We start from the raw sequence: 13,858 nt of genomic DNA, 5'->3' as shown, positions 1-13,858 counted from the left end.
AACCTGCTCTCACAGTGTCACTGCTGGAGACAGGACCACCCCCCCTTAAAATGCTGGGTTGCTGATTAATCAGGTAAATCATGGTGCAGTGGGAAGTTTCCCAAGTTCAGCCTGGTAAGTTTATCCACTTCCTAGGAGGGTTGGCAGTGTGAGAGGAGCTCTGCGTTTCACACCGCGTGATTACTGCATAAAGACTAGGTAAATTACCTGGTTTAACCGACGTAATCTGCAGTGTGAAAGGGACTAGTGAAGTTGAAGGACAGGATCTCCAGAGTCGTGATCTCAGAATTGCCACATGTTAATGAGGTTAGAAATAGGATAATGCAGCTCAACGTGGCTAAAGAGGGGTTGCCAGAGGGAGAGTTTCAGATTTCTGGATCATTGGGCTCTCTTCCATGGAAGATAAGACTTGTTCTGATGGGATGGTTTGAATCTGAACTGGAGTGGGGACGAATACCCTTGAGGGAAGGCTTGCTAGTGCTGTTCCAGGTGGTTTCAACTAGATTTGCAGGGGATGGGAACCAGAGCAGATAGTGGAGCAGAGGAGAAAAAATATGATAAGAATACATATAAAGCCAGAAATCCAAGGATTGTGTGTGGTGGAAACAATGTTCTCAGGTGCAAGGAGTATTGTATGAAAGGCAGACGAGCTTAAACCATAGATGGGCACATGGAATTATGGAACGTTGTGAAATTTGGTTGCAGGAGGAGCAGGATAGGCAGCTCAATGTCGCAGTTTTCCAATATTTTAGATGTGATAGAGTGGGAGGGATGAAAGGGGGAGGGAGTGGTATTGCTCATCAGGGAAAATATCAGAGCTGTGCTCAGTTAGGACAGACTAGAGGGCTCATCTACTGAGGCTAAGTGGGTGGAGCAGAGGACTGGGAAAGATATGACCATATTAATAGTCAGCGAGAATTGGAGGAGAAAATCCGCAGGGAGATAGCAGACAACTGCAGAAAACATAAAGTTATTATAGTAGTTGATTTTAACTTTCCACACATTGACTAGGACTCCCATACTGTAAAAGGCTGAATGGCTTAGATGCAGTGGTTCTCAACCTTTTTTGGCCTGAGGCCCACCTGGCTTCCAGTTTAACTTGCAATGGCCCACTAGTGACAATGACTGAGCAATATTTTCAAGTCAAAGGCAGCACTTATTTATCTAATTTAAAGTATTTTATTTAACATTTTTAAAGACCCACATGGAAACACATTGGGCCCACTGTTCACGAAACACTAGCTTAAAGTTTGTCAAATGTGTTCAGGATTTTTTTCTAAATCAATATATTGAGGTACCAACTAGAGAGAGTGCAATACAGGATCTCCTATTAGGGATCAAGACAGGACAGAAGACAGAAGTATACACTTTGTGTCCAGTGATCATAAAGACATAAGTTTCAAATTAATTTTGGATAAGGATAGTCTGGTCCTCTGGTTGAGATTCTAACTTGGCCGATTTTGAGAAAATGAGAAAGAATTTAGAAAGTGTGGATTGGGCTAGATTGTTTTTGAGCAAGGATGTGTTCAGTAAGTAGAAGGCCTTCAAAGACAAAATTCTAGAAGTTTGTGCATTCACATTAGAATTAAGTCAATGTTAACAGGCATAAGGAACCTTTGTTTTCAAGGGAAATTAGGGATCTGGTTAAGAAGAGGAGAAGTGAATAGCAGGTAGAAGCAACAGGAGCAAATCAGATACTTGAAGAGTATAAAATTGCAGCAAAATTCTTGAGAAGGAAATCAGGAGGGCTAAAAGATTATATGAGGTTGCTTTGACAGATAAGATGAAGGAAATCTGAAGGGCTTCCAAAGGTATATTAAGAGCAAATGAATAGTAATGGACAAAATTGGTCCTCTTGAAGATCAGAGTGGTTAGCTTTGAATGGAGGCAGAAGGGATGGGAGAAATCTTAGATGGGTTTTTTGCATCTGCATTTACTGAGGAAACTGGCACAGAGTCTGGGGAAGTGAGGCAAACAAGCAGTGAGGTCATGGAATATATACAGATTAAAGAGGAGGAGGTGTTTTCTGTCTTAAAACAAATATAGGTGGATAAATTCCCATGGCCTGACAAGGTATTCCCTCAATCCTTGAGGGAGGCAGGTGAGAAATTGCAGGGGCATTGGCAGATAACTTTAACGTATTCTCAATTGCAGGAGAGGTAGATGCCGGATGATTGAAAGGTAGCTCATATTGTTCCTTTGTTTAAAAAAGGCTCCAAGAATAACCCAGGAAATAATAGGCTGGTGAGCCTGATGTCAGTAGTAGGTAATTTATAGGAAGGTGTTCTAAGAGATCAGATATTCAAGTATTTGGATAATCAGGGACTGATTAGGGATAATCAATGTGGTTTTGTAAATGGTAAGTCATGTTTAACAAATCTAATAGAGGAGGTTACCAGAAAAATTGATGAAGAAAGACTGTGGATATTGTCTACATGGACTTTAGTAAGACCCTTGACAAGATCCCACTTGTGAGGGTAGTCAGAAAGATTCAGTCACTCAGTTTTCATGGTGAGGTAGTGAACTGGATTTGACATAGGATTTTATGGGAGAAACTAGAGAGTGTTAGTCGATTATTGCCTCACTGACTGGAGACCTGTGACTAGTGTGCCTCAGGGATCATTGCTGGGTCCTTTGTTGTTTTATCATTTATATCAATAATCTGGATAATAATGTGGTAAATTGGATCAGCAAATTTGCAGATGACGCAAATATTGGAAGTGTAGTAGACTGCGAGGAAGACTTTTAAAGCTTGCAGAGAGATCTGGACCAGTTGTAAAAATGAGCAGCAAAATGGCAGATGAAATTTCATGCAGACAAGTGTGAGATGTTGCAGTTTGGAAGGACAAAGAAAGGTAGCACAATCACAGTAGAAGGTGGCGTTTTAAGGAGAGCGGTAGAACAGAGGGATGTGGGAATACGGTAACATAATTCCTTGAAAGTGGAATAATAGGTAGATAGGGTCATAAAGAGAACTTCTGGCACATTGGCCTTCATAAATCAGAGAAATGAGTATAGGAGTTGGGATGTTATGGTAAAGTTGTATAAGAAATTGGTGAGGCCAAATTTGGATTATTGTGTGAAGTTTAAGTCATGTAACAATTGGAAAAAAAAAAATCTCAATATTTTTGAAAGAGTGCAGAAAAATTTATTCTTGAGAATAAATTCATCAAACTTGAGGAACAGAGTTACAGGGAAGGATAAAGCAGGTTAGGACTTTATTCCCTGGAGCATAGAAGAATAAGGAGAGATTTGATAGAGGTATACAAAATTATGTTGAGTATAGATAGAGTAAATGCAAGTAGGGTTTATTTCCACTGAAAATGGGTGAGATACAAAGCAGAGGACATGAGTTAAGGGTGAAAAGGCAAAAAATATTAGGGGGAACATTAGATGTAATTTCATCCCACAGAGAGTATGGAATGAACTGCCAGTGTAAGTGGTGAATGTGGACTCAATTTTAAATTTTAAGCAAAATTTGGACAGGTGCCTGGATGGGAGGGATATGGGATGGGTGCCGGTCAGTGGGACAGGCAGAATAATAGTTCGGCACAGACTAGAAGAGCTGAAGGGCCTATTTTCTCTGCTGTAATGTTCTCTGATTCAGTGGTTCTAAATCAACACCATCAATTAAAGGGAAAGGCATGTAAAATAAATGTTATTTTAGACAAAATGGGTTTCCTTTAAGATTTTAAACTCTAAATATTTTACTCTTGGAATACCCACATATGCTGGAGAAACTCATCAGGTCATGCAGAAGAAGTAAAAGGTAACCATTGTTTTGGGCCTGGGCCCTTCATAGGGTGTATGAGTTTTAAAATAGGTTATTTAGATCCAGTTACAATAAAATTGTCAGGTATTCTGGTGTGGTTACTTTCCTTCCTCCAACTTTGACCAGTTGAGAACCTCCAGCTTTGATTACTGCTCCATTACTAGGCCAAACTGCAGCAAAGTTTTGAAGCTTTGAATTTTTTTCCCTAAACTTTTCAATGTGTACTCCTTTAAGGCAAACTAATCAGCATCTGCTTATGTGGGTTGGCATCAAGTTTTGGCAAAAATGCTCTTTAAAAAATGATGAGATGTTTGATAATGTCAGTTGTAGAATACGAACATAATTTGGCCTTGATGAAAATTTAAAACAAAGCGTTACAAAGAAGAGACCATTAAATTTGCTTCATTTTCATCAATGACCTCAACAAGGTTCAAAATTCAAATGTATTGTCAGAGTACATGCATGACATCATATACAACCCTGAGATTCTTTATCCTGTGGGCCAGATGGAATTTCTACTTATTAGTAACTACAAACTGTACTCAAGAAAAAAAGATTCATATACAAAAGAGAGAAATGGAAACCAATTGTGCAATACAGAAAATGTAAATGTTCAGTAAAAATAATGTGAAAATTAAGAGTCTTTAAATGAGTTTCTGAGTTTGTTGTTTAGGAGGGATAGCAGCTGTTTCTGAACCTGATGCTACGAGTTTTGTGGCACCCATACATCCTTTCTGATGGCAGCAGCAACACAGAGCATGTCCTGGTTGGTGTGGATCCTTGGTGATTGCTGCTACTCTCTGACAGCAGCATTCCAAATAGATTTTCTCAATGGTGAGAGAGTTTTGCCTGTTATGCCCTAGATTATGTTCACTACCTTTTGCAGGGCTTTCCACTCAGTGGTATTGGTGCCCCTAAACCAGGCCATGATGCAGCCAGACAGCTCACTTTTCACTACGTTTTCCAAGGTTTCAGATGTTATCTCAAACTCCTGAGGAAGAAGCTTGAGCATGCTTTCTTTACAGACCATCTAATTTTTCAAGGCCTTTATTTCTTAAAATCAATTTTTTATCTGATTTAATTGAGAGTTTATTTCCTCTCTCTGCCATTAACACCTTCACATGTATGGTCACTTTGCAGGGGTTGTAGCAAGTGTTGTGCTTGATCCAAATTGCTGGCCCCTCAGCCATGAGCTGCACTTTCTAGCTCTGAGATCCCGCATTACTCTTGTGTGCAGGTGGACATTCTCGGGGTTATCCCCCAAAAGCATCTGTGGATACTTCCCTGGAACCCTCCTGGAGCTGCCTTCCTTCTCCATCTCCGGGTACTTGCCAATGCTCCCTAATAATTTCCTGATCTGGTAACCTTGGAACAAATCCTGGATCTTCGCCGCAGACTGCGACTGGTCGGCAATTTCTTGCCGACCTTGGTGACCTTTCCAAGCCTCTTGGATGATGGTGGCAGCTCTGGTTCTCTCCTGATGCTGTCAATTGATTCGTTGGCAGCATCGTGTCCAGTGGTCAATATGCTTTGAACAACCATCCCTGCAGGGGTTCTGGAGACTGCTGGCCCGTGCATCGAGATCCCATGGCTGCAGGGTTGCGCAAGGACAGGCGCCTCCTGTTTGTATACTCCTGTAGCAGGTGGAACCTGGTCAATATTACCCATGCTCTCCCCTTGCCTCAGCACTGTGACACCCTTAGGACTGGGTGAAGAGGCATGGAGCTTTTCTGGTGCAGAGGTATTGTAATCCCCCGCCTTGTCCACCGATGTTGCCGTCTTCGGAGGCATGGAACCAGACATCACGGAAAGCTCCGCATCCATCTCTGCCATCCGGTTCCCATGAACTGGCATCGCTACTGCTTGTCGCAGCGCCACTCAATGCAGGATGAATGGGAAAAATGGCTGTCTTCATCTTCCTTACGCATAATCCCCTTGCAGCTGGAACTATTCCAGCTGTGTGGGAATTATGGGTAAGGAAAATGAAGACAGCCATTTTGCCCATTCAACCTGCATTGAGTGAGGTGCTGACCACCGGAGTGGCCCGATGATATACCAGCCCGGAGTGGCATTCCAGGGTGCACAAATGAGCCCTGGCAGCACAGCACTGCACCCCTGGGATAGAGATTATTGGGCTAGGGGCTCTGATATTGGGGGGTAAGGTGAGGACAGAGATGATCCCGTGCAAGTGGTGCCCCTGTTCTCTTCCCCACCTGCCATACCCTAGATAGGCCTATGGCAAGATGTGTGGATTGGAGGACAGTTAGATTTCTGAGCAGATTTGGATAGGCTAGGTTTATTTTCCCTGGAATGAAAGAGACTGAGAAGTGAACTGATGTATGAAATTATAAAGACATCAGGTAGATAGTCAGAATTTTTTCTGATTGTCAGGGTATCAAAAAAAGAGGAGCTGAGATGAAAAAAATTATGGGGGTCTAAAGTTTTTCATGCTTACACTTGTACACTATGGCATGAAGAAATTGGGCCATAGAGTCTGTTTTCATGTCGATGAGACAGTTCAATTGATGTCTGGAACATTCTGTCAGAGGAGGTTGTGTAATTTATAGAATTACTATATTTAAGAGATATTTAAAGGGATGCTTAAATAGTCAAGGCATAGAAGGATACCGACTTAATGTGGGCAGACGTGATGCGTGTAGAGTGTCAAAAGTCAGCAGGGATTTGCAGGGCTTACAGGCTGTTTTTTGAGCTATTGAACCTCTATGACAAACGTGATGTTGTCAGAGATTACATACAGGACCTGGACCGTTTCTGTTTGAATTTTATCATCTCTAGAAACAGACATTTCAACTTCATTCTTCTCCTGCTTTTCTTTTTCAATTATGGTTCATTGAATACTCTCTGATTACTAATTTTATTCTCTTTATTACATCCTATATCTCTCAACCAAAATTAATTTCCAGCCAAAGCCTCTCCTTACTTTCAGCCTTGTTCTGTTTTATTTTGTCCCTTATTAAATCATGATTTTTTTCTGCTTTCTTTGATTCACTCTGGTTTTATCACTTAACTTCCTGTTAACTTCTCTTACAATTCTTTCCGTAATCAAATATTTATGAACCAAATAAGTAAATCAATTATTGTTAGTCTTTCTTTTTGTCTCTTCTGCAGCATTTCAGACTGAAGGAAAATTGTACCTGATTTTAGATTTTCTAAGAGGTGGTGACCTATTTACTCGATTATCCAAAGAGGTAAGTTGGCTGAAATTTAATTGTTCCCTGTTATATTTAAGATGCTCAAAACAAATTGTGCCTTCAGGGTCAGAAGGATCAGTATCTGAGGATGATTTAGAGAGATTTATATCCTACCAAAGACCCAGTATTATTCACAGATATGTTAGCTCAGTGTCTTTGATTACAATTTATCATTTTATTTGGGATGTTTTGTACAATTTCTATGTTAAAATTTGCTGCATATCCTTTGCAATTTATACTTTTATTGCAATCTTATATCCGAGTTTCACAGCTGTTCATGAACAAATAAGGACACAGATGTCTTGCTGACCTTAAGATGAGCTGTTCCTGAATCACACTGCTTCTTCTAGCTTGGTCACAGGTGCAGTTTTCCACCAGAGGTTTCCTTCCAGCTCATCAGCACATTGCAGTGATGATCAGGAATTCTCAGTTTGTACGTAGTGCATTGTGCTTCCCAGACTTCAGGTTCAAGCTGTCATTCAAATTCATTTCCAGCCAGAGCCTATCCTTGCTTGATTCTTTTTTTTTAATTTTTAGACATACAGCATGGTAACAGGCCATTTCAACCCATAAGCCCATTCCACATCTACAGCCACCAGTACATTTCAGACAGTGGGAGGAAACCGGAGCCCCGGAGGAACCCACATGGGCATGGGGGGAGCATACAAACTCTTTACAGACAGCGCGAGATTTGAACCCGGGTCTCGATCACTGACACTGTAACAACGTTACGCTAACCACTACACCAACCTTGCCTTGCACTCAGCCATTCCAAGTGACTGTCAATTATATTTACAACTATTCATATACACCAAGATAATATTAAAACACTGAAATTATTATTATTATTCAAAAATAAACTGCTTAAGATACTCTTGCATGTATTAGTATTAAATTGTTTCTTTCCATTGATTTCAACTGTTGTGATGCCAGTTGCTCAACTGATATAGAGTCGAAAAATATGAAACTGCATTTGTTCAAGATTCAAGATTCCTTTATTATCACATAATAGTCAAAAACATGTAATATTAAGATTCACCTTTAGTATCTTCTGGCACAATTTACAGTATGAGAGAAAGAGCAGAAAAAGAGAATCCCTTCAGAGACACTAGTCATTTTCATGGAGCGACTCCTCATTGAAGCCGGCTCAATTAGGGAAAAAAAAGGTGGACTTCCCTTTTATGGAGAAGGCCTATAAACCTGATCCAGTGTTGATTTTATAGAGAGTGGTGTCGGGAATCCTATTCCGGAGCTGAGGGAGGTGTGGCGAGTGCTGTAGTAATGTCGCCTGACACCATGATGTCAAACATATGCGCTGAGTAATGGCTGTCTTCATTACCCACAATCCCCCATGCAGCTGGAACTGCTCTGCATTTCCCAGAATGATTACAGCTGCACAGGTGATCATGAGTAATGAAGACGGCCATTGATCCCACATTAAAACAAGAAGAGGTTCTCATTATAAAACCTGAGGCTCCTTCTTCCAGCTGCCCAGCACTGCCCCTCCACCATGCCTAGTGCAGCTCTTCGCTCCCCTCACTTGTCTATCAAAGTCTCTAGCTCTGCTTCTCTGTGTCCTCTCCTCAGCATCCATCCTCATTCCTCCCAGACCATGGAGTTCAGCACCTGGGTCCCTTTGCTCTCTGGCCCGGCGGCTTGGCGGGCTCCAAATCTCCTTGTCCCTGCTAGGCCTCCATGCTCTTCAGGCCCTCTACTCTCCTTCAACGTTGCCCTCCTGCTCCTAGGTCTTGGTGAAGGAGCGAGGGGCAGAGGGGGAACGTGAAGAGGACATTTCCGGGTGGCAGGAGGGAACCCTAACCCCAGCACCAACCACCTTGGGAGCCCTGGTGGTAGCTCCTGGGTCGTGGGCTGATGGCATAATTGCAGCATTATCAACCCATCCTGAAGCAGGCACATTCAGCGGCATTGCCTTTATGAAGCGAGGTGGAGCGACTCGCTCTACCTGTGAGACTACTTCCCAGGATGGATCGGAGTCTGCATCCAGCATCCGCCATCAGTATTTCTATAAAGGCTGCCTTTACATTCTTTTTTTTCCACTATAAAAATTCCAAGTGTCCATGGATTCACTTCCAGCTCTCCTGCAGCCTCTGCAGGCCACACAGACTCCTGTTTGATCCATAGGCAATACGAGCTTTAGATCCAAATCTCTGACAGAATCAGAAAGGCTTCAACATCTGAGGGCCTTTGAGAGCCCTTCTTGCCCTCAGTACCTTCTCCAATTCAGATTCTGATACATGGTTCCCATGATCCAGTGTCCAGCAGCCCAATGCCCATGTGGATCCCCTGACCAAAGTCGCCCGCAGCCTTTGTGGATCCTCAGGCTCTAAGCCCCTCATTGGTCTGATGTCATGGTCACCGCTCTGCAGGGTTGTATCCTCTGCTCTTTCTCAATGGTGAAGTTCTTCCCATTTCTGGTGCCCTGCTCCCCAGAGTCTGCAACCCCTCAAAGCCTCCAACGAGCACTGGCGCCACATTCTTGGGCATAGACCTGTGATTGCAGAATTTTAGTTAAAAAAATCGCCGTCAGCTCATTTAACAGGTTGTTTCAAGCCTGTATGAAGCTGCCAGCATTAGGAAGGGGTAGTTCAACCTTCAGAACGGCATCGTGTCTCCCCTCTCCCGGGACCACACCAGCAGCAGTGCTGCTGTTCCAGCAGTTCCAGCAATACTTCCATTTTTTAAATTGCCCCTTAATTTCCTTGAGGAGTCTATTGCCATAATATTCTGCATGAAAAAGCAACAGATTTGAGTCCATTTGCTTATTTTTACCAGCTTAACTGGGTGCAGGCTGAAATCATTCTTTCTGCTTCATCTCTTTATGAAGTCCACCTAGGGGCTGAATACATTCTCGGGTTTCTAACACTTCTCCTGGGAAATCTGTCTGTGGAGTATATTCCACTGTCATCTTACTGCTGGCCCATTGTTTTCAAAAGAAGAAACAGCTGTGAGGAGAACAGCAAGTGCAAGATACTTTCTTATTACAAAGCAAAAACTGCTGATGTTTTATAACTAAAATAAAACAGAAAATGTTAGAAATATCCAGCAGAGCATGTAGTCTGTGGAGGAAGAAAAACAGTTAACATTTCAGGTCAATGACTGCTCATGAGAATTGACAATATTTAGACAACGGAGAAGGGAAAGAGTGGGGAGAACATCGGAGACATCTGTGATAGGGCGGTGTCTGAGGAAATGGATGAAATAGGTGGGTGTCTTCTGAGAACGGATCAGGAAGGCTTATTAATGGCAGCCAAATGGAAAGCATGTAAGTAGAGGGAGAAGAAGGGAGTGAAACAAAAAAAAGATGCTGGAACTGAGATAGATATTACAGCTGTTGCAAGAAAAGTAAAATGAAGGACAAGTCTGGGAAAGCCCAGAAGGTCAATATCAGAATGGAGTTCACTGGAGTTTAAGGTCAACTGTGCCATGACAAGAATCCACTGACTATTTCCAAAATTGTCTGTTTCTACCTCATGTTTCCAAAATCTGCAATTTTCAGACCCCATCCAGTTTTGACAAAACTCAAAGATGAAGGTTTCCCCAATCTTTTTTTTTATTTGATAAATCTGTTAGTATTTTATATGCTTGTAAGCCAATGGAATAAGTAGATGGACACCAGTTTAACATTTTAACTGGAACGTTACAGTGATAGCAAGAAAACAAATAATATTTGTTGTCATGAAATGAATGGAAGCCTTGGGATTTAATGCATACTTGGCTTAATCTGGAATTCTTGATTGCCTTCAGTGATTCATTGCTCCACAGGTGCACACTTTCAGCTATCTCCCACAGAGTCAAGGGAATTATTGTTAACTTGTAATAATTATGGATTAATCTCAGTATGAAATATTTGGAGGATATTAAGTTTTTTTCATGTTGTCCTCATTGTCTAATTACTACTCAACAAGCTTTCTGATCCTAAGAAAACTAATTTTATTATATCCATTTCAATTCCCCGAGAGAAATATTTAAAATTATGATGGTGTTTAAAATAAAAATTTAGTTAGTGGACTGTAAAATTCAGCAATTAATTAAAATGTGTACATTTTTTTTTCCAACTTTGATGAGCGTGTGGCTTGATGACATTACTGCTTAAAAATATTAAATGAATTTGGCAACTTTCTCCCTGCAGGTGATGTTTACAGAAGAAGATGTCAAATTCTATCTAGCTGAACTTGCCTTGGCATTAGATCATCTCCATGGCCTTGGGATAATTTATAGGGACTTAAAGCCAGAAAAGTAAGAGATTTTTTTTTCGCACAATGACAAGATTAAATGCCGTGAGTTGTACAAATTTTTCCTCCACTCCTGCCTTAAATTAACACGTGACGTTCAAATGCATTGTTTTGTTTCAAAGAAAGCCTGTGAAGAACCTTCTTGCTCATGCATAAAAGTAAAAGATCTGAATACACATATTATACACACACACACACACACACACATATACACACTCTCTGCAAATATTATATATAAATTACACTCATCCATGGCACATACAGTAATTGTCACAAAACCACTTGATACCAGTTATTAATTCTCAAGTTCAATTGACTATAGGAGGGCAATTATTTGCAATCACTGATTCTATACCAATGTAAAAGCACTTCTGTGGTTTGCTTCTCAACCTCCTGACGCAGGTTCTAATCAGCCTGTAAAAGTGGGATGCGCTACCTGTTCCATTGCTCTCTAAAAATAAAAGCAAGAGAGCTGAGCGATTTCTCCATCATGAAGCCATTGATATTTCAGATTTCAGATTTATTGTCAGAGTACACACATGGCATCACATATAACCCTGAGATTCTTTTTCATGCAGGCCAGGTAGAATTACTACTGGCAAGGCAAAAAAAAACTGTACATATGTAAGCAAATAAACAAATGTAAACAACTGACTCTTCAATACAGAGAGGAGAAAAAGAAACAACAAAGTACAAAATCAAGAGTCCTTAAATGAGTCCCTGATTGAGTTTATTGTTGAGGAATCTGATGCTGGAGGGGTAGCAGCTGTTCCTGAACCTGGTGATGCCAGTCCTGTCGCAATTATACCTCTTTCCTGATGGCAGCAGCAAGAACAGAGCATGTGCTGGGTGATATGGGTTTTCGATGATTTAACACAAATCTTAAAGAATGAGGAAAATGTTTTTGTGGTGTGGATCCTTGATATTTAACATAAATATTAAAGAATGAGGAATTTTTGTTGGATGGTATTAACTGCTCAAACAGCATGATATTTCATTTTCAAAGACAAATCCGTCCAGTGAACCATTAGTTTACATGAAAGACGTTCCTTTTTAAATTACCCTCCTTTTGTGAAATATGATTTTTCTGTCACATCTCTTGCTGTCGTTTCACCAGCTTCACAACAATGATGAGGTAGTTCAAACTTTCTTTGGCCACGACAATGCAGGTGGAGTTGTCTCTTGTAGAGTCAAATGATGCTACTTTCCAAATATGCTATACCTGATTTTCAGGCAATTGGTCGTATATTTAAGTGCAAACAAAAATGAATAGCTTTTTAAAAGCACAGAAATGCTGGAGGAACTCAGCAAAGTCTTGCAGCATCCATAGGAGGTAAAGGTGTAACCGATGTTTTGAGCCTGAGGGTTTCTTCAAGCCTTGAATAAGGGCTCAGGCCCAAAACGTCGGGTTCTGTATCTTTACATCCTCCAGCATCTCTGTGCTTTTACTATAATCACAGTGTCTGCAGACACTACTCAAGAAAAGCTTTTTATATGTGAATTGCTGTAATGTTAGATTTTGCACACTCTCTGCAAATATTAGATCATTGAAGTATTGAAGCTTTGTCACTGTTATTATGTGATCATCAATAAATGTTGGACACAAACAATAGGTTTTGTGAAGACTCAAGTATACATATCTGAAGTATGTCTCTTTTCAGATGTTGATGGACTTGCCATATTTATACTTCTTACTGTGTACTTTCAATCTTTGTCATATTTATTTCATGCAATTATTTTTGTAAATTTTTCTTCCACTTTTTAAATATGAATTGAAGTAAGTACCTAGTAAAATGGAAAATGGACATATTTCAGAAGTTTTAAGAGCAATTTCTAAAGTCAGTAATTTTTCGGTTGCTTTATCAATAACATTTTTTATATCATATCAGAAGTAAAAATGTTCACTGATGATTATCCAGGATAGCCCAAATTGCAATTCAAATAGAGAAGCAGTCCATTCCTGCACAGAGCATGATCTGGACAACCTTCAGGGTTAGACTATCACCTCATTCCAACCTCCAATGCGTTTGATGTTAAAAGGCATTGTGACTTGCTGAATTTCACGCTATCAACACTCTGGATTGTAAATTGACCAGAAAAGTATAGTGACTATGGTAGGGCATGCATGCTATCATGAAATACCAAGAGCACACAATAGGGCAACACTTTCCTACCAACTGATTATGTTTTATGCTCACTTCAAGCTGGGAGCAAGTGGAGAGATGACATCAACATCAACTACTACAAACACATCTCAGCCATGGTCACTGAGCTGAAATCAGGGTAATCTTCCAGTAGATGAACCCACGTAAAGTGACAGGCCCAGCTGGAGTGCCAGGACATGTCCTTGGAGGCTGCATAAATCAAATGAGGGCGTATTCACAGATGTCTTTAATCTCTCCCTACAACAGACACAGTTCCCACTCACTTAAAGAAGGCCACCATCATATCAGTATTGAAGAAAAGCCAACAGGCTTAAATGAGTCTTGACTGGTGGCTGTGATTTTACCATCATGAAGTGCTTTGAGAGGCTGGTCATCATTCACATCACCTTTAGCATCCCAGCCAGTCTTGACCCACTTCAATTTGCCTACCAGCCAAACAGGGAGAAGGTTCAAGAG

General features: G+C 40.9%; 1 protein-coding gene across 1 annotated transcript in view; it reads left to right on the top strand.

Moving 5' to 3' along the window:
- Positions 1–13,858, top strand: part of rps6ka2 (ribosomal protein S6 kinase, polypeptide 2) — a 161,277-nt gene that overhangs the window by 62,795 nt on the left and 84,624 nt on the right. Inside the window, exons 5-6 of the mRNA XM_069931597.1 lie at positions 6,902–6,981; positions 11,135–11,241. Of these exons, the coding sequence (XP_069787698.1) occupies positions 6,902–6,981; positions 11,135–11,241 (187 nt within the window). The remainder of the gene's footprint in view (positions 1–6,901; positions 6,982–11,134; positions 11,242–13,858) is intronic.

Source organism: Narcine bancroftii, chromosome 4 (assembly GCF_036971445.1).
Source record: "Narcine bancroftii isolate sNarBan1 chromosome 4, sNarBan1.hap1, whole genome shotgun sequence".
NCBI lineage: Eukaryota > Metazoa > Chordata > Chondrichthyes > Torpediniformes > Narcinidae > Narcine > Narcine bancroftii.
The sequence above is the reverse complement of the archived record's forward strand: the minus strand, read 5'-3'. Positions and strand labels throughout refer to the sequence as shown.